This window comes from Rhynchophorus ferrugineus, unplaced genomic scaffold (assembly GCF_030347505.1).
Source record: "Rhynchophorus ferrugineus isolate W39M unplaced genomic scaffold, kcgeb_rfMv2 rfM2, whole genome shotgun sequence".
NCBI classification, from domain to species: Eukaryota; Metazoa; Arthropoda; class Insecta; order Coleoptera; family Curculionidae; genus Rhynchophorus; species Rhynchophorus ferrugineus.
Window position 1 is genome coordinate 85,963,292 of NW_027472581.1, and position 26,629 is coordinate 85,989,920.

Here is a 26,629-nt window from a genome sequence, read left to right on the forward strand (position 1 = left end):
TTATTACTGGTTGCGAATAAACACTGAATGCATTTGTTGATTCAATTTAGAATGTTGTAACATATTTTTACCATTAGTTGTTTTTCATTTCTTTATCATTCGTTACTAAAATAAAATTAACTTACGGATTAAATATACTTTCAGCTTTTTTAATATTTATGATATTTTTTTATTGGCGTTATTAGCTGATATTATTTCATATCTGTAAACTAAATGAACACTGTATTAACAGAATCAACATGATTGCGTATTTATGGACAACTACATTTACATATGTAAACAGTGTTCCAAACGGCATATATAGAACAATTTTCCAAACAAAGGAAATGCCGCATTACATTCATTTACCGATGAATTATTCATATTGTATTTACTTAGATTGTAACGTATACAATTTAGAATTAGATTATCTATTTCAATGTTGATGGCATATGATTATTTTCGGCAATTTTTTATTATTAATTTTATCCTACTAGTTGCGTTATTTTATTTTAGTAATGTCGATTTCGCTATAGAAACAAGTATGTGGGGAATTCGTTCATCTTTCATTCGACAGACTCATTGAACATGATTCAAGTTTTCTCTCATATGTCAATTTCTTTGGCAGAAGTATGAAAAGATAAAGGCGTGATTATCAGCTTACATAGATGGTAGATATACATTGTTTTTAATTAATTTCATTCAGCTGTAGCTTTATTGTTTTATCAATTTACAGATAATACCCTTAATAAAATAATTTTCATAATAAAACAGTTTTCATAGTAAATCAACCCTTGTTACTCCCTTTCCAGCATCAGTAATTTTACTACTTATAAAAACCCTCCAATATTTTGGTAGTATTTTCTCTTTAATTAACGGAGCGTGATTTTTCTCAATTCCTTTCAAATAGTTATTAATTAGGGACTTTTCGTTCCCACTGTTCTGCTCGCAGTTTATAAAAAAAGTTCATCCCGCACGGGGCAAAGTTAAATCGCTTTTTTTCCGAGGTCTGTGGGGTATAAAGTTTTTGAAGAGTTTTAAATTAATGTTTTTCTCTCTGCCTCTCCTCTCTCGCAACTTCCTCTGGGGCATGAACTGAATATAAATTTTAAAAATTGTGTCATTTAGGTCCTTTGTGTTGGGAGAAAATGTTTTTGACGCTTTCCATGTTTATTATTTCGTTAAATCTAATATTTTTTCTTGTTATATTCATGTTTCGGTTTACAACAGAATCAGTGAGTGATAAATATATACAATTTTATCATATTTGTGATTCTATCTAAAGATCGCTTCAATAATTAAAATAGTTAATTTGGTAAAATTGGCTTAGTTTTAAGCAAAAAATTAAAAATTAAAATTTTGAATATAGTGTTTGTTATACAGCTATTACTATATGTCGTTCTTCGCTGACCATAGCATAGTATAGTTACTACTAAACATGGTTGGCGAATTTAAAGTATGTGGGTATAATATTTTACGATTAATAATCCATCAATTCAATAAATATTTCAGCCACTGGGTGAATCTCAAGAACAACTGAAGAAAAGAAGGCTGTTGATGAGGTCCAGCCATAAGACTATCTATACTTATATTTATTTGAAAACATCCTTTATGGATCCCAATGGGTAATTATTCTATTCAAACACTGCAGCAAATTGCTGGAGATTTATTCTTAAATTGTTAATGTACAATGTCAAAAATAGTATGCATTATCAATATTTGTTTTATATACCATAGCGATAATTCAAATTGTGATCTTCTATTTGTTGTATTTAATTACAGTTCTCTTATTATTTTGATAGAAAGTTTCGTACAATAGTTACCAACTCAGAGAAAAAATAATATGGCGATATCATACGTTCTCTCAATATTAATCAATTACATGAATATATTTTCTAGGGTCGAATATAAAAGCCGATAGAGTTATAAAACGGCGGGGATAAAATTTCTGTTTCACAAATAATATCGTTGGAACGTAGATCCGAACAAAATGGAAAACGTCGGCGAACGAGAATCGTAGAATGTATTATTCGGCAAACATCCATTGACAAAAATAATAGACCATTATGGCTGAAAAGCGGCTTTCGGGGAAAGCTTTCGGGAAAGCGTACAGTGAAAATAAAACGAGCGCCGTAAATAAAACGGTCCTTAATTTATGGCCCGTATCAATATCGTTTTCGGTAAAAATGGAAAAATGGAGCGAATAATAGAATTGAAAGAGAAGGCCACTTTGTCGACGTTTTCTGTTTTAAAAGTGACCTTCCAAGATTCAATTAAAATGCTTTTTGTCATCGGAAATTGTTCTTTGTGTCAAATGGTTACAGTATATAATATAAATAGATATTGCACCCGATATATATTAAAATAATAACCAATAACATGAAATAACGTTCAATTACTGAGTTATTTGTTAACTTATGTTAGGTTCCGTTAACTAGTCGTGTCCGTAAAGACCCAGTGAAAATGTTTCATTAGCCATTACTCATTGTTGGTCTGTATAAGGCACCTACACAAAAAAAGACCTGCAGCATACTTGCGCATTCGTCGACTATTTAAAACGCTTTATTCATGTCCGTATCCAATTGCATGTGTCACTTAAAATGTCACATGGCGTCTCGTAGGGTCGGCTCCTCGACCATATGTCTCCCGGCTAAATTTAACACCAGGAAATGGCATGTAAGTTGCTAATAAAAAACCACAGACCCGCTTCGGGTCGGCATTTTATTTGCCCGTTTGTTATACTGTTGTTATGGGTGAATAATGTCTTGATTTTCAACTGTCGCCTTTTCGGTAATTGGATTGTCGGTGAGTTGGGCTGTGTTTCTATTATTTGGTTTTGATAGCGTTCGTTGTTCGGTATCGTTGTATTTCAGTCATTGTTTGACTAATCTTTACTTTTTGGAGACCAGTTCATGGAAGCTAATAGTGTGTTTGTAGTTATATAGACAATTTGGTGAACTCTGTTTTTCGATTAGTAATATAATTTAATTTACTTCCCGAAAAGGACCTATACGAAGAGTACAATTGTAAAAATTAGTTTATATTATAGTCTAATTTTAGAGTCTAATTTCTCCAAGTGTCAATACTCTTATTCGAGATATTTTCCTATTTACCATTTATCAGTTGCAGTTCCGGAGGGCTGCTATTACCTCTTCATTTGATGAAGATCGACATACTGTATTATTATATTTACATTGAACTCTTCTTCACATCCATTTTAGACTAATTATTAAACCATTCAGTTTAGACCAGTTTTTATTATATGTCCTGAATATACTATGTTCCAAAATTCATCATTCATTCATTCCCAAAAGTATTGGGTATTTGTTCCATACGTATTATGTGTCTATCTTACCTTTCCCTTTCAAATACATTTTTTTCGTAGATCTATTTATTTGAAACTTCTAAACATATGCTCTATATGGATATCAATATCATTTTCTTTGATTTTTCGTTACAACCTGTGTACATTTTTCTCTCGTAAAAAATTTCCTAAAATTTCACCAATTTCTTCTTTATCTTCATTTTATCACTGCAGTGATAAATACTGCACTTTCTCTTCATACGTACCAAATACACACATTTTCTGTCTTGTGATTACACACACCTTAATGCACAAACATCTTACACACTTTTACAATACGTTTTATAGCTCTTCTTGCATCTTTTACTAATCGTCCTGTTTTGCTTACCAGCATTGAGTATTTAATATCAAAGATTATTTTCCACATTTTCGTATCTACCAGATTGTCTCACGAGCCGCGTAGCTTTTCAATTTCTCTTTAATTTATCTGTCTACAAATTATTTAGTCATTCCATTGCTGTATTATGATTGATTCCGGTCCATCCTATAATTAATACCTAAAAAAGATTGTAACTATGGAGACTTTAGATTTATGTAGAGTTAGAGCTGCGTTTTTCAACGTATGGCAATCCTCATATATTGATTGATTCTTCCTGGCGGTAACTCTGATACTGATGACCACCTAATCAGATTATTCTATTTAAGCTTATTCTGTTAAGTGTCTTTCATGGCTGTGCGATACACTGATACGGGCCTGCTTTTTTATTAAAAGCCAGGAGGATGATTTGCCAGATGTGGTTAGATATGGATTAATATGACGACTGTAGAAGGAATTTCGGACGAATAGTTTTTATGGTTTTACCTACATATTTGTATAACTTGTAAGGGCTTATTGAAATTTTGAAATATAGATATCCATTGCAGCTATAAATTGCCCTAATCTTATTTAAACTGGCAAGCCCGTTTTTGAAAAATGGAAGGATTGGCATTCTGCATAATCTGTATTGTGTCTTTATTTTCAATTTAATGTAATAATTAATTTTTAATTAATATTTTGTTATTTCCTACTTTCCTTTCAGCATAGTAAATTAACTGTCATATTATACTTAAAATAAACCGTTGCTCTTATTTACTGATGATTAATGTTTATAGTTATTAAAACTAATGACGTTCATTCACAATTCAATTCAGTTGACAACCCGTGTTTCAACCTACCAGATTCCCAACAAAAGAAGACAATTAACATTATCGAGAATCTGGTGTTCTAGAATTCGTAATATAATCAATCCGGTCTCTTTAATTTTCTGATTAACGATTTATTCATGAGAGAATATAAATACAACGCATATACTTTTTAATAATCTTCAGACTTCATTGCCATTCAATATGTCAGATAGTCATCGTGTTCGCGTTTGAGATAGATAGCCATTAATAAAGAGAAAAAAACGGTAACCCGTTTATTCAGTAGTTTTTATGTTGCGCTAAATAATTAATTTAATTGAATTAACTGTCTCGATCTGGATGATATCATCAAGCGGTAGGTTCGTTTCTATGGTGGAACTCATTAATAATATATCTCATTTTTTTCTCGGTTTTGCCGCGGTCTAATTGGATCGTCTAGATTGAATTCGTCCCATTGAAATCTAATTTGTCGGTGTGTGTAAACAGATTTTCAATTATCGATTTCGAGCAAATTATGGTGTATCTGGTAACACTGCTTCATGACCACGTATTTGTTAGTCATTAGAAAGACATATATAAACAATAATATGATGTTTTATTAGCTAAGTATAGTGCAGAGTATTTGCTAAGTATATTGAGAGACATAAATATTTTTGTATATGTAGACGACGTCCCAAAATTTTAGTTTGCGGCCGTGTGGCAAACTATTGGAATCTCGACAACAGTCAAGAGTCAACTGTCAACAGTCACAGCTGACAGTTTAGAGTTTATAAAAATAAAATATTGCAATTTTATAATTACAATTTAGCAACAAGCCTTCGCAGATTTCATACAAAATATATAATGAAATATTGATTTAACTTTGTCAAGTACAGATACAATTTTACAGATATTTAAAAAAATGAGTAAAACTGGATCAATTAGTGGTGGTAAAAAAATTAGCCATTGAATAACAAACAGTTAAAATTAAAAAAGATTTTTATGAAAAGTCCAGGAACACGCAATTCATCGTCATAGAGACGAATTACAAATCTCGTGCTCTCTACTCTAGCAAATTCTCACTAAAGATCTGTTTTTACATACTGAGAAGTGAACATCAATAAATGGAATCAATAAACCTTCCCTTTATAATACCACACCTCTTGAGCCAGTGATTGATTATTCGTAAATTCAACAACTTGGCTATTTTTACAACTATTTGGAATACAAATGCCACGAAAAAATTACAAACGCACTTATTAAATGTTAGCATTTATATTTAATATGCTTTTTTTTAAACGAATAACGCATTTTTCTTTGCCATATTCGTTTATCACAAAATCGAATGAAACATTAAATAACATATTCTGGCATTCAACTGATTTTCAATTGATAGATATAATAAAATTTAGTTACTTTACTGATAGATTTCCGTGGACTTTCTTAATTAATTACTTATTATACTAGTTATCGTAAAATGGTAGAAAAACTCAATTTTCTATTTAACTCTCAATTATAGATTTTATTATAATACTTATTTATTAAATTAATTATTTAGGATTCCTAATAACTTAATTTTACTACCCATTAAAATTCTAAAATGAAAAACGTAAATGAGTTTTTATACTATTAGTTTGATTGCATTGCAAGATTGCGTCACACAATATTAGTATATGGGTATTAGATGAATGAATTTTAACTTCAGCAAGTAAGTAATAAAATAATTGTCTACTTCGAAAGACATTTACAGCGGTTTTCACTAAAAATCGCATTTAAAATCAATAGTAGATATATTTAGGTTTTATTTGTTCTCTGATTTTACGAGCTTAAGAAGTACAAGGAAACAGTATAAATCTGATCGTAAAATCATAAAAAACACAATTTCATTTGAGGCTTACAAACAACAAAATCACATTAATAATAACCGTAAATTGGAAAATAAAAGCGTGAATAGCTTTTGTTTAGATAATAAATGACAGCGTTTGGTTGTTCTCGTGTTTCTATTGTACCGAAACATAGGTGCTGGTTTTATTTGTGGAAGTAATGGAAACTCTACTTACTTATTTTATTGATTATATGAGTTTATGTCAAGTCATGAATCAGTTGGGAATTGTTATTTTTCATGTATTAATAAATAATCTGAATCACATACGAAAAGGAAAATATTGAAATACTATAATACTGGTTAAAATATGTTTTACATTATTTAATCATCCATTAACATTATTTTGTTAATTGTAATATTCAATGTATTGCATTAACACCTACGAATGATGGTGAATATAGATATATAGAAATAATTAATATTAGAGCTGTATTAATGTATGTATTCTTATTTTATTTTCAATGTATTTCAATTTCAGGATGTTCCAAAATGTATGCAATGTTTGTTTTTCTTCGTAAAGTACTTAGGAAAAACCAGCACATCGAGCTATCCATATCTTTGCTAACACATAGGTATTATTTTATCCAAATGTTCCATAATCATGTACTAGTAATGTGACTGAGTTTTGTTGATATTAGCGTTGAATCTATTTTGGCTTCAAATAACCTCATACAAAGTAAACTAGTATTGTTAAATCACATTATCTTAACGCTTGTCATTTGTTATTTATCTGGATATTGAAAGTTGTTTATGATCTTTAGAATTTATAAATTTGTTACTACTACTACTAAGACGTAATTTGGATTGAGAATTTGGTGATTGATTTATGACTTTTTCATCATTTTACATCTTACACAGGGTAGGCTTAGTACAATATTAATTTATTTAATTAATATATTACTATTTTTTAAAATATATTTTAAAGCCTCCTTTTACCAACTATGGGTTTATCTGGACTGGACCTAAAGTTTAACGTGGCTCCGAACCACGGTCCTCAGCATTAAGCCTACCGACTGGCGAGTGACCAACTTTAGAAATCATCCCAGAAACATCCGGTCTTACCCAGCCTGGTTACTGGCGTGACTGGGATCATTTTCCTTGTCGAATTTTACACTCTTGCCTAGAACCACAAATAAAAATTTACGACCATGCCCCAGCAGGTTTCGAACCGGCGGCTATCGCAACAGTAGGAGGACCGTCCCATTGCTTTTACCACTGCACCACCAAGCCGGCAATATATTACTATTGTTTTGTTCATATATGGATCAATATATGAGCAAGACGAGCGCGGGATTCATCGAACGACGAATGTGGCATCATCATATATTTCACAAAATAAAAATTAAATGAGATTACTTAAGCTAAAAGTAAGATTAAACACTTATAAATAAAATAAATGCCCACGTTAGGTTTGAAGCATCAGTTTCACAAAATGAGAAAACTTATTAGTGCAATATCTTCACCTAATTATAACTCAACAAACAATTATTTTCAGAAATTGTTTTTTTCTTCGATATTATAAATTAATTTTTGTTCGAGTCCTGTAATTTGTTTGGATTTTGACGTTAGCTTGTTTACTTGGTCTATTTTTAACATTTCTCTGGAGGGTATAATAGCGTTCTTTTATAAAGCGACAGCATAATAGAACTTGAAAGATGGATAATTTTATTAAGCTTGAGCAAGCGAAGGGAGACGATTGATGTATCATTTATGACTCTCCTGTAAAAATGCTTTTGATACTTTAAAGCATTATTAAAATTGTATTACAGGATGTAATTTTACTTATAAATATTATTTATTTCCACGTTCATATACATTTGATATATATCATCACTGCTATTAAATCGTAGTGTTACATAAATCAAGTTACAGAACATAACTAGTGAAACTTTCTATAAATAATTTCCTAAATATATGGTTTCCTATTTGGCTCATAAAGAACCATACAATTTGCCTCTTAAGAATTGTAAGTTTATGAAAGTTTCTTACTCACAAACCATACCGTTATGGGTAATAAAAGGTTCTCTGTAACTAAATCAACTACTACTTAATAATTTTCTTTGTCGTGGCGCACAACATGCAAAGCCCAATAAATAATGAACTGTTATACTCGTATATACAATGAAATGAAAAGCTGTATAAATTTAATAGCGCTGATGCTATCTGATTGACAATTGTTCTAGATATGTAAAATACATGTATGTGTATTTAACTCCAATACTAAACGTTTTGTCTTTTTATTAACTGTAATCTCTGTAATTAAACATTTTTCCATTTTTTGCCTATAATGTAATAAGTACAAATAGTAAGTATTTCTTTATACACTAATTGTTATTAGTGTATAGTTCTATGGAACTCTTAGACGGTGAACGTGTAGTTGACGTATTTACACAATAGCAATAGACTGCATTATAACGTTATGTCAAAGCTATTATATTAAAATAAGAAACAATTTACTTCTTAGACATTCACATTGTACTGACAGGATATTAATGACAATAATTATTAATTAAAAAGGTTAAGAAACGCATTAGGCGTGTAATAAATTCTTTTCCTCAATCGAACAAGGATGGACATATATGCGCGGACTAATAAAAATCGAATTTAAATAACACTATTAACCAGACAGTTCGAATCTAATAAATAACGTAATATGGCTTTAAACCAAGCAGGTTTAGCAATAGGTATGAGAGCCTTGCGTGAATTTATATTAACAATATTTATAGTTACACCTACTGAATTAATACAGTAACAAATTATTGGTAAGGCGTTGATTGTATTTTATTTGTCGTAAGTTTTATGTATTTTGCTTGGTGTTTAACCTTTGTAAGTATTGTAACAGTGTTATAGTATAAATAGAAACGATTTTATTAATGAGTATTCTGTATACCACTAAAACTTCCATTATCAAGACAAAACCCATGGATTTCCAGAAATACCGTAAATTAAATAGAGATATTAGACAAAACTACAGTTCCTTTTAAACTAAGTAGCCTTCGCAAACACACACGATGAGCGTCTTAACCGATCAAGAGAATTCTTCATGCAGCTTCATACAGTCATGACCCACCATTAGGGGTTTATTGGGTTTAACAACTTCCTCAATAACTGATTTTCCAGAAACTTGATTTTCTGATCATGAGCCGACATAATGGACGAATTACGAACGGCAATAAAATCATTAATAATCATTCATTGTTGTATGAAAGAGGTTATTAGTTATTTTTGTGCTCATAAAATATTTTTTTGAAGCTCGAAACAGCTTCATTGTTGAGTATTGTCGTCAACATCTCTGGTGATTCTTTGGTTAAAATTTAGAGTATAATACCTTCAAAAATCTAATCTAAAAATATAATTTTTAATTAGATTTTATTGGTTTATTTGTTTTTGCGGCAGTGTGTCCATTAAAAGTTTCGTGAAATATAGATCGGTGTCATAAATCAGTACGATTAATGTAAACGGCCAACGTCTCCAGTGTTTATTTTCTTCTATCTCGTTATAAATCGCTCGATGGGGTTGCATGGTTGGTGGAAAACGGCGGCGTCATTTATCATTACAATAAGCTAGTCGTTGGGCAATCGCGAAACAACGACCTCTATCCTGCTAGAGTAATGAAGACGAACCGTCCCTTGTCGCGAGAAGCATAAAAAAGGGAATTATGAGCGATTTTGGTATTCGGCGGTGGAATCGTGTCCTGGATTAAGTCAAATGAATATAAACATCTTGTTTCGTTCTGCACCGATACAAATGGGCTTTGAAGCTTTCGGTTTGTCCTTATAATGTATATTAATTATGAAATGAGAATGTGTAAAACATCAACAAAATTTATTTTTATATGAAAACCTGTTTTATTTTACGGAAAGGCATTGTTTAAACGACACTAATGTCTCAAATCATCATAGCCTTGTTCCGTCGAATGCACAGTCCTTAGCCAGAGCCGTAGCCATATTAGTCGCGTGCTATAACCTATTTACAATTTTAGTTATGTTAATATCTGTTCAGGGTATACGTATGTAATTTTTAACCTATGTTTGTCTAATTTCATTATTTGTCTCCTCAAACTTCCTAACAAACTCCTAAAATTGTTTATTTTAATTTTTTTTGTTAAAAGTATTAGATGATACTTTCTAGATCTTGCTGATATCCACCCTGTTATCTAACTTACAATTTCTCTGATCATTTACTCTCTGTTGCTTTACATTTTTTACTTTTCTTTACTTTTACTTTTCATTCTTATTTCTATAGTTTACTATATTTCACAAGTTATTCTGCATTTGTTCTTGCCTATTATTATGCTTCTTATTATCTGGTTTGATGGTAATTTCCTGATCATGTCGTGTTTTGATACGATTTCAAGATCTCCAGGCTGCAAGATTTTCAAGATTTCCAGCTCTTCTAATTCTCGGTTTTCAAATTTTGTTTTTCTCCTAGATTCGTACTTTCAAGTTTGGTGCTTATAGATGATGTATTATAAGTTATTTAGTACGTATGGTATTATAAGTATTATAGGTCATTTATAATTTTTAACAGTTGTTCACGTCTTAATTTAACTGAATTTAATTAAATTTTTGTCACTTTTTTTTGGAGTTAACACACTGATTTTAGTATGGGTTTGTGTCATCCTTACACTCTAGTGCCTTTAATTTATTTATTTTAGCGTGTATATTGCATCAGTTTTGATTCACTTCCCATTTTGGATTTTTCCCTGTTTGAATTACTATTTAGTACACGGAAATCTGATGGTACAATCTATCCTTTCCATATTCTTTTAATTAGTACTAATATATTTTCTATTATGACTCCTCGTTCTTAAAATATATTTTACTGAAAATTTAATACAGTACAGTTTTTCGTCGCCAATAAAAATGAAAGCAAAAAAGTAATATATATGCCCTTCTAACAAACAGATCTTAATTTATCAAAATCAAATAGTGTACTGATAAATTGCTCGATGGGGTTGCATGTCTGAAGGAGAGCGTCATTGTAATTTATCATTAAGACATTCGTTGGGAATATTGCTTATACAATGACTTCGGCCATGCTTCCATAATGAAGACGGGACAATCTTTATAGCTGCAGTAAAAAAGTCATTATGGACTGCTTTGTGGATTTTTGGTGAGATTAAATCCAATGAAAATAGACATGTTACTGTTTTGGCGTTAATGGCAGTTTCCCCTCAAGTTAGCATTTAGATTTCCTGTTCTCATTTGTAAGTTAAGTATAAGTTGGTTCAGGATTTGTTAAAAAGCTTTTGTATTGATTTTTTTCTTGTATTTTAAACTCCAGTTTTTCTTTCCTTAAGCGTATTTCTTAGTATGATGTAATTAGGTAAACACTTAAAAATAATGATTGCTTTATATATGGTATTTTATAATTATATATTTTTTGAATAATTTTGTAATAAATATTTCTTATTTTCAAATTGGATCTAATATTTAACAGAAGTATTAGGTCCACTGAACTACGGTTTTTGACATTAAACCCGCCTATTAACTAGTGAACAACTAAAAAACTACACCCGGAGACATTCGACCTTACCCCGTCTGGTTATTGGTTTTTTCCGTGGATAATTTCAGTTACGAACATTCAAAAGCATACATGACCTATCGGTATTTGCCACTCTATCGTCTTACTCATTGCGACTACTAGTAAACGGGCGAAATCTTATTATTGTTCGTTTTTTAATAATGTTCATAATGTTATAGAAATGAAAAAAGAAAATTAAAAAAGTAATCATTTATAGCAAAGGGGCTTTAATTTGTCAAATTGATTATATGATAATTAAGTATTGTTGTTCTTATAGTATAGTTATTGCTTTCATCTAAATTAAATTTGTTTAATTTTACCTTAAATAAAAAACATCCAAATTTGAATGAGTTATTTTCCAGTTCTTCCAATTTTTTTTACCTTAAAGAGACTATTTGAGAGATAGATGATTGACATTAGTTTTGTTTATTAATCAATATTTTACTAAATTATCTTAACATCTGTAGTATAAATGTTAAATAAAATAGGATCTATAATAATTATTAAATATTTACTTGACTTATTAGGGTATTGGTATAAATCTAATGTTACTGCATTACAATAGGCATAATTTATATTCATTTTATTGATTATTGACATATTCATTAATAATAATGAATAATTTAAGTCTTCACGAATTATGTTAATATGTTAATTCTTCTGTTTGAAAAATCTTTTTGTTAAATTGAAATTGGGTATATTGACTGGACTGAACTATTCTGAATATATTATCTGCAAAACAAATATGAATTGTAATATAGCTATTTTCGTTTCAACTGGCAATTATACATTACCGTAAAGAATTGGGATAATATTGAAACATGCTAAAAAATAACTTTATTTATCGAACATAAGAGGAGCTATGTTAATCTTGTACCGTGTTACATAATATTAACATATTAAATTGTTAATAACATATTAACAACATTAAATATATTGTAAGTATTTAATTAAATTACAATATTGTCTGAATAAATAACGTAACGAACAAATCAGATATAAATATATGTCATTCGTCGAAAAAAAAAACGTGAATATTCAAATCTGGGCTACGTTGATCTTAAACGAAACGACTAACCATTATGGTAAGCCACAGGTAAACGAGTTATGCACCAATAATTAAGCGTATTTTTATACAGGTACAGCGGTTCAAGGTGAAACATTTTTTACTATTCGCAGAAGTATGTTATGTAACATCTTATCCGAAACCAGTCAAATACCATATATTAATCTGAATTTCTAAAGAGTATCTTTCGTACACCTACGGTCGAGTATATATACGTAGAATTAAAATTTAAATAACTGATGCTTTTGTATGTAACGGTTGTTTTTTTAATTACATTTTCAATGTCCGTATTTTTATTCTTATATTTTTTTTAGCTAATTTATTAAAACTAGTGTAGTTAATGATTAATTTTTATCTATCTTAATATACTAAAAAATAACTACAACTATGATATTTTCTCCTGAATCACTTAGTGTTCAGACATGAGTAAAAACAGTTTTGAAATGACATTATACCCATTTAAAAGTCTGTCGGTTTCCATGCTCATGCGGTTGTGGAGTCTACTTTGATGAGAATTAGCAAATCTTATAGTGAACGTAAAACGTATGTCAATGTTAGATATATTTTAGTTACGCAACAATTATTGCTGATTTTGGTTTACTGTTGTATCAATATCTGTATCGTTTAGGTAGTTTCTTTATTTGTAATTTATTTATCTTATATTGTTTGGGATTGTGCAAGTAGCTTCAGTCGCGACTAATTGTATGCGACTTTTTGCACTTTGCGTGAAGGGGATGATGGCCAGCTCCGGAATCAGATCCTCGCATCGCCCTTGAGTGTCGAACGAAACCGGTAGTTAATAAAAAAATACAATGTAATACTAACTCATATACATGTCTAATTATATCAGAAATAGCATCGATAATACCTTACTTTGTTTACTTTTGACTGTGACTGTATATCATTTATCGAAGGTAATCGACTTAAAAAGCTTTTTCAGAAATCCAGAGTGTGTGGTCGTGAAATCTACGAATTCGACCAATGAATAAACAATTCCCAAAAGACATTTATATTTCCGTTTTGAAATAATCGAGTGATTTATCACGGTGAAATATTCATTTTTTTTTCGATTAAACCGTCGAGTTCAGAATCTATCTATTAAGATGATCAGTATGCCAATTAGTGTGTCACATTATTTACAACCCGTTTGATATACGATCGTTGTTTCACCAGTCTTGACGAATTTGTATCTTTTTTACATATCTGTTTTGATTATATACGCATTAAATTTACAATACTTAATTGATTCCCAGTTTTAATCATGATAACATTTTTTTTCCTCATATTTGCGCGAAATCCATATGCTTTTTGAAGAATGGGTAAAATCGTAGCTGACGATTGATATCATTTTTAATTAAGTACATTATACCAATGATAAAAGAGGTATAAAAAATTATTACTATTTGGATAAAGGATGGGGACAAACAGGAAAGAAAACCGAAACTTCTTCGTTGGTATCATAAAAGATGAAAAAAGAGAAGTCATCAGAAGTGCTGAGAAAAAACTACTGAATTATTATCGGAAATTGGCAGTAGAGTATGAAAGGAGGAAAAATCTCACGAAATTATATATATATATATATATATATATATATATATATATATATATATATAAAAGGTAAATGTATAGAGGGTAAAAGAGATTATGGAGGGATTATTCTCACAGTTCTCTCACAGACAGTCATGAGCATACACCAGCAAATTGTAGAAAATATTATGCTACAAGTAAAAAAGTGAAACTCAAATAAATATATATATATATATATATGGACAATATATACAACAATGGACAAATTCTGTAATTTTTTTTAACCCTTTTAAGATTCATATACCTTGTTTTGAAAAATCCTCCAGAAATATAAAAGTTTAAGAAGCAGAAGACGTTTGATTATTCTGGTCATATGAACGATTTACTTATAAGCATCCAGTATAATTTTACAAATTAATCGTTGGTGCGTGTTTCAATAAAATATACTTGATATAAAAAATAAATTTATCGCCCTAATATTAGCGAAATTAACATAGATCTCTGCTTTTCTTTGCGCCATCGAGATTACGCAAATGACGACGATAAATTATTAATGGCTCGAAGAGAGTTGGATACCATTTTGCCGTCTTCGGCTTATACGTGGAATTTGGAATTGTTAAAGCGCGTCTGGCTATTTGGCCTTTTTGTCGCTCCGATATTGATAGATATCGAATGACTCAATAAATTTAGAACGAACGTTTTGTTGATACATAAACAATAAATAAGAAATATAGACGAAATTAATTAAATACATCACTAATATAACTAAATACATTGGGAATAAAAGTAATAATAATTATTGCGGTGGTTACCATGAAAATGCTACTCTGACAGATATACAAATACCGGTTGAAAGAAATATTTTAAAAATTTCTGGAATCTTATCGCATCTACCTTTGGAAATCGGTCGCTCCTGTTTTGGCCTCAGACAACATTAGTTCCCCATTTTTCAGATCGTTTTCAATGATCTTGATCGACATGTCTTTTTCGGAGCTATTCGCTGCGTCTTCCACCTAAAAGGTTAATTTCGCCGCAAAAATCTGTGAGGAATTTGTTCATCTTTTATCCAAGAGACATGTGCAATGGTTTGGACATATTCTCGTAATTTGTTCCTCAACTGTGCACTGATTGTCACGGCTTGAAAGATTGGCAAGATAAGCATTCAAAAGAGAAGGTTTAGTTTTGATTGTTCCTCTTCTTCCTCTCTTTCATAGGCGCCATCTTAGGGAAGCAAAAGCTGTTGCAGCTTGACCGATTCGGCTTATTATTTCAGCGATAAAAAGCGTTCGTCACCTGTATTACTCCTTAACCGTTGAATTGCAAGGGGAATATCGTATGCCGAGCTAATGAAAACATTGCAACAGGCTTACTGTGAGGCAACCTTATCAAAAATATGAGATGTGTACATGAGTGCATTTAAAGCGGTGGAATGGTTGCTAAAATAAAGGCAAAGAAAGATAAAAGCAAATTAAAGTAAAAGGCAAATAGTTGTAATATTGAATTCAGGTTTATGTTGTTTTAAACATGAACTTTAACAAATATCGCTTAAATGTTCATAATTGTATCAGAAATATTGCTGAACGCTAACGCACCTACCAAGCGTACGCTAAAATTATAACACCGGTGTATTATGGTCCAATAAAAGTATTGGGTTGTAACATATTCGAAACTCAGTTTATAAAGATGTTTAACCCGCAGATCGTGCTAATGGCAAGTTATTAAAAGCTATTGTCATATAATCAATAGATAGTTATGTGTTAACATAATGCCAGATATGAAATAATTTATGACGACGTCATTAAACTACCTTTTTGTAGGTGATATAACCGAAAAATTATTAATATAATACACGAATGTATCCCTAGAATCTCTCTCTGGATACTCTAATTTCCACACGTTCGCCTTTGTCATTGTTACATGTGTTTAGTCGGGCATCCTGATGTTAAAACCGTGTTTGTTATAATAGAAACTCGAAAACAGTTTGAGGTCGTATTTTCGACATCCGAATTATTATACTATTCATGAATTCAATTCATTTCAATTGGAACATTCCTTGCAGGTCAGGTAGATAACAACGGCAAAGTACAAATTAGTGTTTTGTGCGTTAACACAACGTATCTAGTTTACTAGTTGTTCCGTCTACGGCATAACTCTAAATGTATAAGCCACAGGTTACGATCTCGTTGACACAGTCCTCTTGAAACATCTACCAAACAAGGGAATCATGAGCCTAGTCAACATTTTCAATGCCTACTTTCGGTTTGAACATTTTCCAAGACAATGGAGAATTGCCTAAGTCGTAATAATGCCTAAATCAGTACAGGAAGGGACCTCGTATAGACCTATAAGTCTCCTACCAGTAATTGGTAAACTAATTTAAAAAAATTATTCATAATGACGGAGTTAGTCACACTGATGGAAACTGTTTCATGATAATAAATATAAAAATTGACAACAAATTGATCTGCTTAAGCTGGATGAAAAAACTGCATGTTACATTAATCTGATCACCTTTATTTAGACATTCTAATCAAGTAAATCACAACGTATTCATCACAAAAATTAATTTATCTCTTTTGACAACAATTTATGTAAATCTACTTTTAATAGAAGTAATATTATATAACTGTATAGACACTAAACAGAAGCACCTAAGCTAAAATTGATATCGGATAGTTATAATCTCTGTCATTCTGTTAATTAATTAGCATAACTTTGAGAATATGTTCTAGAAATATATAATTTAGATAGGAAATGCAAGTTTTCCAAAATAACTGTTTTAAATTTGCGGCAAAATTCTCACAGCACTCGTGTCACGGCTACGTTATGATTTATTTAATAAGATATAAATTATACTGGAATATACGGAATAAAAGTTGTAGAAGGAAACACCGGAATGTTGTGTTACCTACACCATCTTCTATAGGCTACGAATAAATTCCAACATTTAATATATAACAAAGTATTTATACAGCTTTTCACTGGACTTAAATAATCGTAATATAATTTAAAACCAAAAATATATTTACCCGATCAACACAGAAGCAATAATGAAAACGGACAACGTGTGAGAATTAATTAAAACCTCAACTGATGGAACATTCGTTTATATGCGTCGTCCATAAATTCGGTTGGAAATAGAGCTTCGTCGAAGCCCATTACAAAATATTTTCGGTATGCGAGCTGTATAAAGCAATAACTAAATTGAATTTTTCTAATGAAGCCACGGTTAAGTTATAAATAATTCAACGGTCAAATTTTCATGTTAATTTATATGTGTTCTCGTTGTAATTAGTACTTTATTTACATTAATTTATTATTATCCTATTACTGGACCATAATGGACAATCGAAAAATCGAACTAAACACCGTGTTTGGCTTTGAAATATTAATTTTCCTTTCAAACATTCTTTAGTTCGGTTATTGATTTTGTATATCTATTAAATTGCTTCTCAACTCAGTAGATGATTAGTATTTGTTTTAACATTGGAAATATGTAATCCATGTGAATTAAAGTATTATTCATTTATCTGAATAATAAATAATATCTGCCTGTATATGTCTGTATATCCAATTCTTTATTTAATTAATTATTTTGATATAAGTCTTAAGATAATTTCAAGTATTTCTTATTGTTATATATCAATCAAAAGCTACCAACAAAAACTAAACGCATCTCATCAACGCTATTATTACATTAGTGACTATGGTAAAAATTAATTAATGACTACTAACATGACTACACGTACAGAACCATGAGTAGATTCAAATAATAATGAAATCCTTACTGCACCCGACTGACATCTGTAAGCTTCAATCTGTCAAACTACAGGCCTATTTGATATTTGCCATTAAAATTTGGGAAATTGTGGTTAGTTCAGAATAAAATATAAAAACGCAGATTACAAAGATTTGGACATGTTTGTCGACTAAAGGTTGAACGAATGCCTCAAAAACTTTTGGGATTAACCTTTTTGATGGAAGACGCAACGAGTATCCCAAAAAGATGAAAGAAATACCCCAGAAAAGTGATCCAAAAATAGACACATTCCGGGGTCAAAATGATTGCTGCCAATCATTAATAGTGGTGAGGATTGAGAAATGTATTAGTTGTCATTTGAGTTGTATTTTAGTTTTTTACGATCTATTACTACCTCCATTTTATTGTATACTTTTGATACGATCAATTATTAAAATTAACAGCAGATGCTGGCACTGATGAATAATATACACTACCGGTTTTATTATATTTTAAATCTAGAATATAAAATCTTTTTTCGTTTAATTGCTAATTTTATTAGTGCTAAATTGAGATATAATTCATCTGGCCAATTAAATTGGTAAAATCATCGTTTCCTAATTAAATAACTTGAGCATTAAATATTTCTCTACTTAACGATAGTAACGCGAAGAAAGTAAATTATTTTATTAACAGTGAATGCAGGCTCGAAGGGGGGTTTTTCAATTAATTTCCTAAACTGTCCGGTATTGATGGGGATTTAATGAGTTTATTTATGTTCCATGCTCCATATGTGCCATATAAATATTGAATTGTTTTAGGTGCTTGATTGAAACTGATATAAAATAATTAATTTAATGTTTATGCTTTTTAATAATTTAGAATATATTAACTTTTAATATATCGCGATTGTATTCCTGTAGCATTTATTTTCATAGATTAATACAAGGATGTTTTTGATCTTTTATCAAATTATGTCAGAGCCAACGTGAACAAAAATTTTCCAGGCTTAAATGTTCATGCAATCTAATTTGTTTATGTTCGTTACAATGATGAATCAATCTCGGTATAACATGACGACCTTGCAATATTATTTCACACATGGCATCAATGTTTTCTGACACAACAACTAATTTTGGAGACAACCTTCATGACTTTCGTCCCTGATCGAACCGCGGCCATGATTAAATTCGTCATATCAATCGTCATAACGTTTCACATTGGTCAAGGATGGGGCTTCATCGCCAAAAGTCGTAGTGAGTTGATGGATTCAGTTCTATCCTGATAATCCATGTCGAAAGTAGTAAAAAATCATACGATCATAAAATTCAAGTTATTAAACAACACAAATGACGAAGCATCCTGAACCTGATTATAATTATAAAGGTCAAACTTTCAAATGGAAACGTCAGATGAAGTCTAACAACCGTTAGTATTGCAAATAGCAACCCTTGTATGATTCAGTTAAATTAGCAACATTAGAGAACATTACATTGCTGCAACTTTCTTTGTCATATCTTCTCCAAATATATAACCAGCCATTTGGAACGTACGCACTTAATTAGCTTGCAACTTAGAGGGAACGATGTTTCAATAGCATTTTCATTCTTAGTTTTAGAAAATATCTGCAAATCTTTTTGCTATTTGCTGATATTTTTTACATGAAAGGTATAATTGATCTCTTTCATCAGTACTTGGTACTACATTCTAAAAATGAATACGTTCGCGGAATCACAGGTTCTTGTCAATAATTTAAGGGAACTTGGACGCACATTTTTTTCGGCTGCGTAAGCCTTAATGACGTGTTTCATTCAGAATCAAATCAATCTAAAAACAATAATATTATCGCGTCAGTATAAAACTAATGTCGTGATTTTATTTTTCTATAAAGTTGCGGTGTGTCCAAATTGTGTTGCTTCATTTGAATATGGAAATCGGATACTTCCTGATAACTATCACGTTAATTAATTATGCATTCTAGACGTAATCGAAGAACATTATTATTGATCATGGTTAATTAAGCCATTATTTTATGGTTAATATCACAATTTATCCGGATGGTATACTGACGATTATCGTGAAGATATTATCTTGACAAAATGGACTTATGAATTTGTTTTTATTTAAATTAATACAAATATTTCCAATCGAATAATTAACTTAAAGACTTAAATTATATCTACTATAAATAGTTTACGATATAATTAAATATAATAATATATATTTGACTAAGAATGTATAACTGTGGTCTAGCAATAAACCACTGGAAGTTTACTTTCTCTTTGCCAATAAGAAATTGGGAGATCCCTTATCGAGATCAGATATGTCGTCTAATCGAGTCTAGAGCCTGTCCGATTTATTACTAAGTTCTGTTTAGAAACCGACAAAAACAAGACATTAAGTATAACTTTCTCGATCTATATTGTAAGGAAATATTATTGCGAGATATATAATGATACCCACATAATCCACATTGATTCCTAAAATATGAAGTTTAATATGTATTTACCGGTTGAAAATACTCGTCGTTGAGTTGAGTCAAAATAATTTAACATCTTTTTAAGTTTCCTATTCCCAAAGTTAATACATTTAAATTTGTTAAAATAAAGAACGATGCTATTTCACAGTGCTTCTTTAAAAAGAGGATGAAGAATCGAACATTCAAACTAATTATTTAAAAGAAACTTGTACCAGTATTATCTCCGCGAAATAGTGTTAAGCTCATTATTTTACAGTTGACATGACAAAATCAATGGAGCTCAACAACGATGTTTACGACGCCGATATTGATGGCTGCGCTATTAAATTTAACTCTTCATTGGTTGCGCTTCCCTTTTTGAAATTTATTACTATAATATTTCGGAGCCATCTGACTGAACAATGGAATGCCGAACAAGCGCAGCAGGATATCGATATGACTATGCTTTTAGACAAGAGTTCTGTATTTTTCATTTTAGCAGAAGCTCTTTATACATTACTAAGATACTATGTCGATGTAAATAGTATATTGATATCTTCTTTTTAATTTGGTGTTTTATATAGACAAAAAATATTATTAGAAATAGCGTATAAGTTACAAAGGGAAATTATGGCCAGAATATATATATATATATATATATATATATATATATATATATATATATATATATATATATATATATACAAAAAGTCAACCGAAAACTATGAAATAAACTAAAAAGTTAAGAAAAACTAAAACGAATTATAAAGGAGAAAACAAAAAGATTGGAACTAGATATGGAATTGGATACAAATTCAGACAACATAAATTCAAAACCAGGACTAAGACAAAAATTTAAGCCAGGGCATGTTTATAATATTAATCCACGTAAAAAAAAAGATTGTAAAGAAATGTGGTGCTTTTGCTAAGATAATGTGGAATGATGATGAATAAAAGCAAAACTAAAGTCATAGTGATGGGAGAGCCGGAATTAAAAAATATCCAAATTGAGGGTATAAAGATAGAACAAGTAAACGTATTTAAGTATCTCAGTGTAGAAATAGGAAACAATGGAAGCCAGGATATGGAAATGAATGCCTGGATCGGAAAAACCATCAATGTATAATTTAACATAAATAGCAATACGGTAAATGATGTGGTTCGGTGAATGGAGGTAAAACGAAATGAAACAGTGGTGTTTACATTATGTGACCGTTATTTATTGGCTATATAAAAAAATGTGAAAAATACAATTAGATAAAACGGATGGCAGCGGTGTTACCTGGAGACGAGGCTTGGGCAGTCGATGGGGGCACGTCTAAACCAAACGATGGTTGAGCACAGAATGAATGAAAATACCCTTCAATAACATCCCAGATAAACGTCTCGGGGTTGCCACCTATTCGTTACCGGGTGCTAGTTGGCGCTGCTGGCACCCCGCCCGTGTTCAACATCTGGGATTATATTTCTGGGTGTTTTGTAGACCGTTATTCCACGATGTAAAATTCGACATGCCTCAAGGTCGCTACAACAAATTCATTAATAAAAAGGAAAAACCAAGCCAAAGTAAAATGGTATAAAGCAATTTACTTTTTTAGATATGAGAACATCAGTGGTACTAAATATTGCGAAAGTAGATGTTGAATACAAAACCTATTGTACAATCTATTAAATTATTATATTATTAATTAATTGAAATTCAAAAAGCTGTTTTATATTGAAATTGACTTTTGTTGAGTTAAGCATAGCAAACTTTATGTAATCTTGAGATCAATTATTCGGGATTAAATGCTAACTAAATTAAATAGGAAATTCTGCTCTGGCACACGGACGTATTTTTATCCAATTAAGGAGGACAAAAGGTCATTTAAGCGCCGATCGGCACCCAACTCGATCGATAATGAAGCCGATTTTCACACACATAAAGCTTTGTTTGACTTGACCTGAAATACGATTTTAGTGCTTTTTATTTCATTCGTTTTGTTGTTCTGTTTGTGTTGTGTTTAAGGAAGCATCTCATTTCACAAATCATATTTAATTTGTTTATATTTCGACATGGGTCTGTATATAATTATATACATTTTTTAATGATTGAAACAACTAGAAAAATTTACTAGATATTTGTAGTTAATGAGTAGTTGTACCATGTGCTTTTTAAATAATTTTTAAAATTCAATATATTTGATTGAGAATCTATCGACAATATAACCTTCAAATAACTGTAGTTAATGTTAATGCGAAAAGAAAAGCCAGATGAAGATGGCAACTAATTAAAATTTAAAACTTTTCGATCAGATACAATTTCTTACTCTAGAGAATAACCAGGAAGATCTAGCAGCCATGGGCTAGAGATATACAAAAGCAAATCTCTTTTCTAAATATTTAAATAGTGCCAAATAGTTGTATTTACTACATGTTAAAATGAAATGGAAAGTGTATGTTAAAAAGAAATTAGCTTAGCTGAAAATAAAATACTCAATGCATATGATAGAAGATCAAAAATGATAATATAAAATAAGATGTTCTACTTTAATTTTTAATTGAGCTACCATTCCTCTCTATTTTTATTAGCCGGCTTGGTTGGCGCAGTGTAAAGGCTATAGGACGGTCCTCCAGCTGTTGGTATAGTCACAAAGTTCAAGTGTTTGTTATTGTCCTTAGGCCAGACTGCAAAATTCGACAAAAAAGATGATCCCAGCCACGCCCTTAACCAGACTGGGTAAGATCGGATGTCTTCTGGAATGGTCTTCAAGTTAGTCACTTGCTAGTTGATGAACTTAACGCCGAAGACTGTGGTTCGAAGTCCATGCCAGTCACTAAAAGACCCAAGTGACTAAAAATTGATACACATACATATATCTTTATTTAAATTGAGTTTTTAATGTTTTAAAAATGTTCATTATACAGTCGAATTATATATGCCTTTATAACATTTTTCTGAACGTCAAAAACAGATAGGTTTTTTTTTGTTGATTAATTAAATTAAATAGACCGGTTCCACACGTAGGCCGATACATATGCCATAGTAATTAATGCTAGGATAAACCGGTAATGTCGATAAACGCATAAGGCAACGTATTCTCGCCTTCCCGGTCGCTTAATAATTAAAGGATAATCATGTTTTCATTTTCGTTTGATATTCATTATGTCGTAGATAACTGTCGGATTGGAAAAACGGGTTTAATATTTAACCGTCGGCGTACATCTAGTTAAATATCCCCGTTTCAAGTTCAACAACTATTTAGTTATTTTCTTTGTTTCGGATATTCCCGAAATATGATGCATGAAAATGGGCTTATGATAGACATACAATTATTTTTAGCACTGTAATAACATTTGTAGAATGAATATACTAAATGTGGCGGATAACAATGGTGCTTGACCATTGTTTACAATCTCTCTGATGAGAACCTACGGAGAAATGCTTAAATAATTATCCTTGACACCTTCCGTTTATTTTCATGGATGTTTTACGCTGTTTAGATGACCACCTTAAACGAAGATGTGTAGATAGCAATATTATTAGGCTATCAACGGTGTATACTTTGATTTCATTACTTTTCACATTTATTTTAGAGCTATTCTAATCTTCTGAATTGTTTTCTTGATGTTTCAGGTGATTGGTAAGCCATGGGTTTTAACTCCGGATACCAATACGGGGGACCTGACAAAATTATGCAATCACAAACGAAAAATAATTGCAATGGCCTCAATGGACTGTAAGCCTCATGATGCCGAAGCCAAATTGAGAAAAGGTAAGATTTTTTATTTATTTGTTCTAGTCTATTAGAATATTTCAAATAATTTTGAGAGAATGTATTATATATAATAATTAATTACGGCATTTTTTTTCTGAACGTTTCATTCTGAAAATTCTGATTTTAAGAAATGGACTGAATTTAAATAAAAGTACTATGTATTTGTTGAAAATGGTACTTATTGTGAATTATTTTCATAAATTGTTTTTTATTTTTTTATTTATTTTTTAAAATTGGTATACAACTAAAATATTTTTCTGTAAATTAGTTAGTGGTCAGTGTTCACAAATTTGTTGCACTACACATCCAAAACAAATATATTTTCCTTATGGAAATAAACTTATTTTTTGTTTTTCTTTTATTTGAAGTTTTAATGCAACTCTTTAAGGGTCAAAAGCTTAATTTACCCTTTCTCAGTTCATGGCCTTTCTGCATATTTTCTTCCGTATCCTGCATATATTTACGATACATTTATGTACGTGATGAACAAAGAAAGAAAATATGTGAACATAATAAATACAATTCTATCCTTTTGTAGCTAAACAAACTTTCGACGATGTAAATTTGGAATTAGGACGTCGGTTTATAACTTTCGCGTAACTCTTTCAACCGGCCCCGGCTTTCGCCGTGCCGGAAAAGTAAATAATACGAATGCTCGAAAAGTTTTAATGGATTTTATATGGGCGTTTCAGGAGCTATCGCGACACAATTTGTGTTTTAAATTGAAGACGGCGTGGCATTTATTTAAGAGATTTCTACGTTTACCGAGCCGAATTCGAATACAAGCATTAATGGAAATTTAAAACCATTAGTGTACTTTACTATGAAGTGTTTAGTGTTGCTTCAATGGGGAAATTGCTTTTAAAAGGAAACAGCTTCAAACACGACAATATGTATATTTTATAGAGCAAAGAAATACAATAGTATTGTATAACTAAGGTAAATACTGAAACAGATGGATTTAACTAAATTCAATCTTTTAGATTTATTATATAGAAATTTTAGTTGGAATAAACATTTCTTAATTTTCAACCTCTTGAGCTCATTTCATACGTAACTGGTTCAACAGATATTTAACAATAACCTCTTAAAATTTGTAAATAATCTTTACAAAAGTTGCAAGATGTACAGAAAATATTATTTTGTCATAATTAATGGACTGTTTTATATATTTTCGTGGCATTTTTAAGGAACGATTTTTTCATGGCAGCACTCTTTTTTTATATATATATTTCCTTTTACCAATTATGGGTTTATCTGGACTGGGCCTAAAGTTTAACGTGGGCTCCGAACCACGGCCCTCAACATTAAACCTACCGACTGGCGAGTGACCAACTTTAAAAATCATCCCAGAAGACATCCAGTCTTACCCAGCCTGGTTACTGGCGTGACTGGGATCATTTTCCTTGTCGGATTTTACACTCTTGCCTAGAACATTCACAAATTTTAAACAATCACAAACATAAATTTACGACCATGCCACAGCAGGATTCGAACTCGCGGCTATCGCAACAGTAGGAGAACCGTCCCATCGCTTTTACCACTGCGCCACCAAGCCGGCTCGCAGCACTCTTAAACAAAATCCTACATTATATTCTACAGATATGATATATAGAATACAGTAATAAACGCATAAATTAAGTTTATAATTTTCTAAACAATTTATTTCTGAGGTGCGTTTACTTCCAAAATATTACATTCCATTTCGTGATGATTTTTGTTAGTAACAGTTGAAGAAAAAAAAAACCTTCCTGAATATTTTCATTCTTATGAAGTATAATATATATTTTGAATTAAAAATACATAGAATTTCGAATCCATTTTGGAATATTTACTTCAAAGCTTATTCATTAGGCTTTACTTTCCATTATATATAATTTGTTAGTGTAAACAAAATTGCAAAACACCATTGATGAGGCGTTTTATACATCTTGATGAATTTAAAATAAATAGTACTTAAAATCGCCTAGTGCTAATGTAATTCAAGGTGAATTAAGCGAAAATATTCAAGTTATCAGTTCAACATTAAACCACAAGTTGCTTGGGGCTAAGGTATTTGTTGTAATTTTTTCTAAGTTAGGTATACTAATATATATAAAACGAAAGATGGCGCATTTATTTTAATTTAAAATATTCATATTTTTAATTCTAAAGAGTAAGAGAGAGATAGAGGATGTTAATAGAGAGTAGGATTAATATGTTAATATAATTTTAGAAATATTTATT

At 30.7% G+C, this 26,629-nt stretch overlaps 1 protein-coding gene across 3 annotated transcripts in view; it reads left to right on the forward strand.

Annotated features, from left to right (window-relative positions):
• Positions 1–26,629, forward strand: part of sba (six-banded) — a 153,074-nt gene that overhangs the window by 80,092 nt on the left and 46,353 nt on the right. For all 3 annotated transcript variants that reach the window (XM_076395176.1, XM_076395177.1, XM_076395178.1), the window contains exon 4: positions 24,262–24,400. In XM_076395176.1, the coding sequence (XP_076251291.1) occupies positions 24,262–24,400 (139 nt within the window). The remainder of the gene's footprint in view (positions 1–24,261; positions 24,401–26,629) is intronic.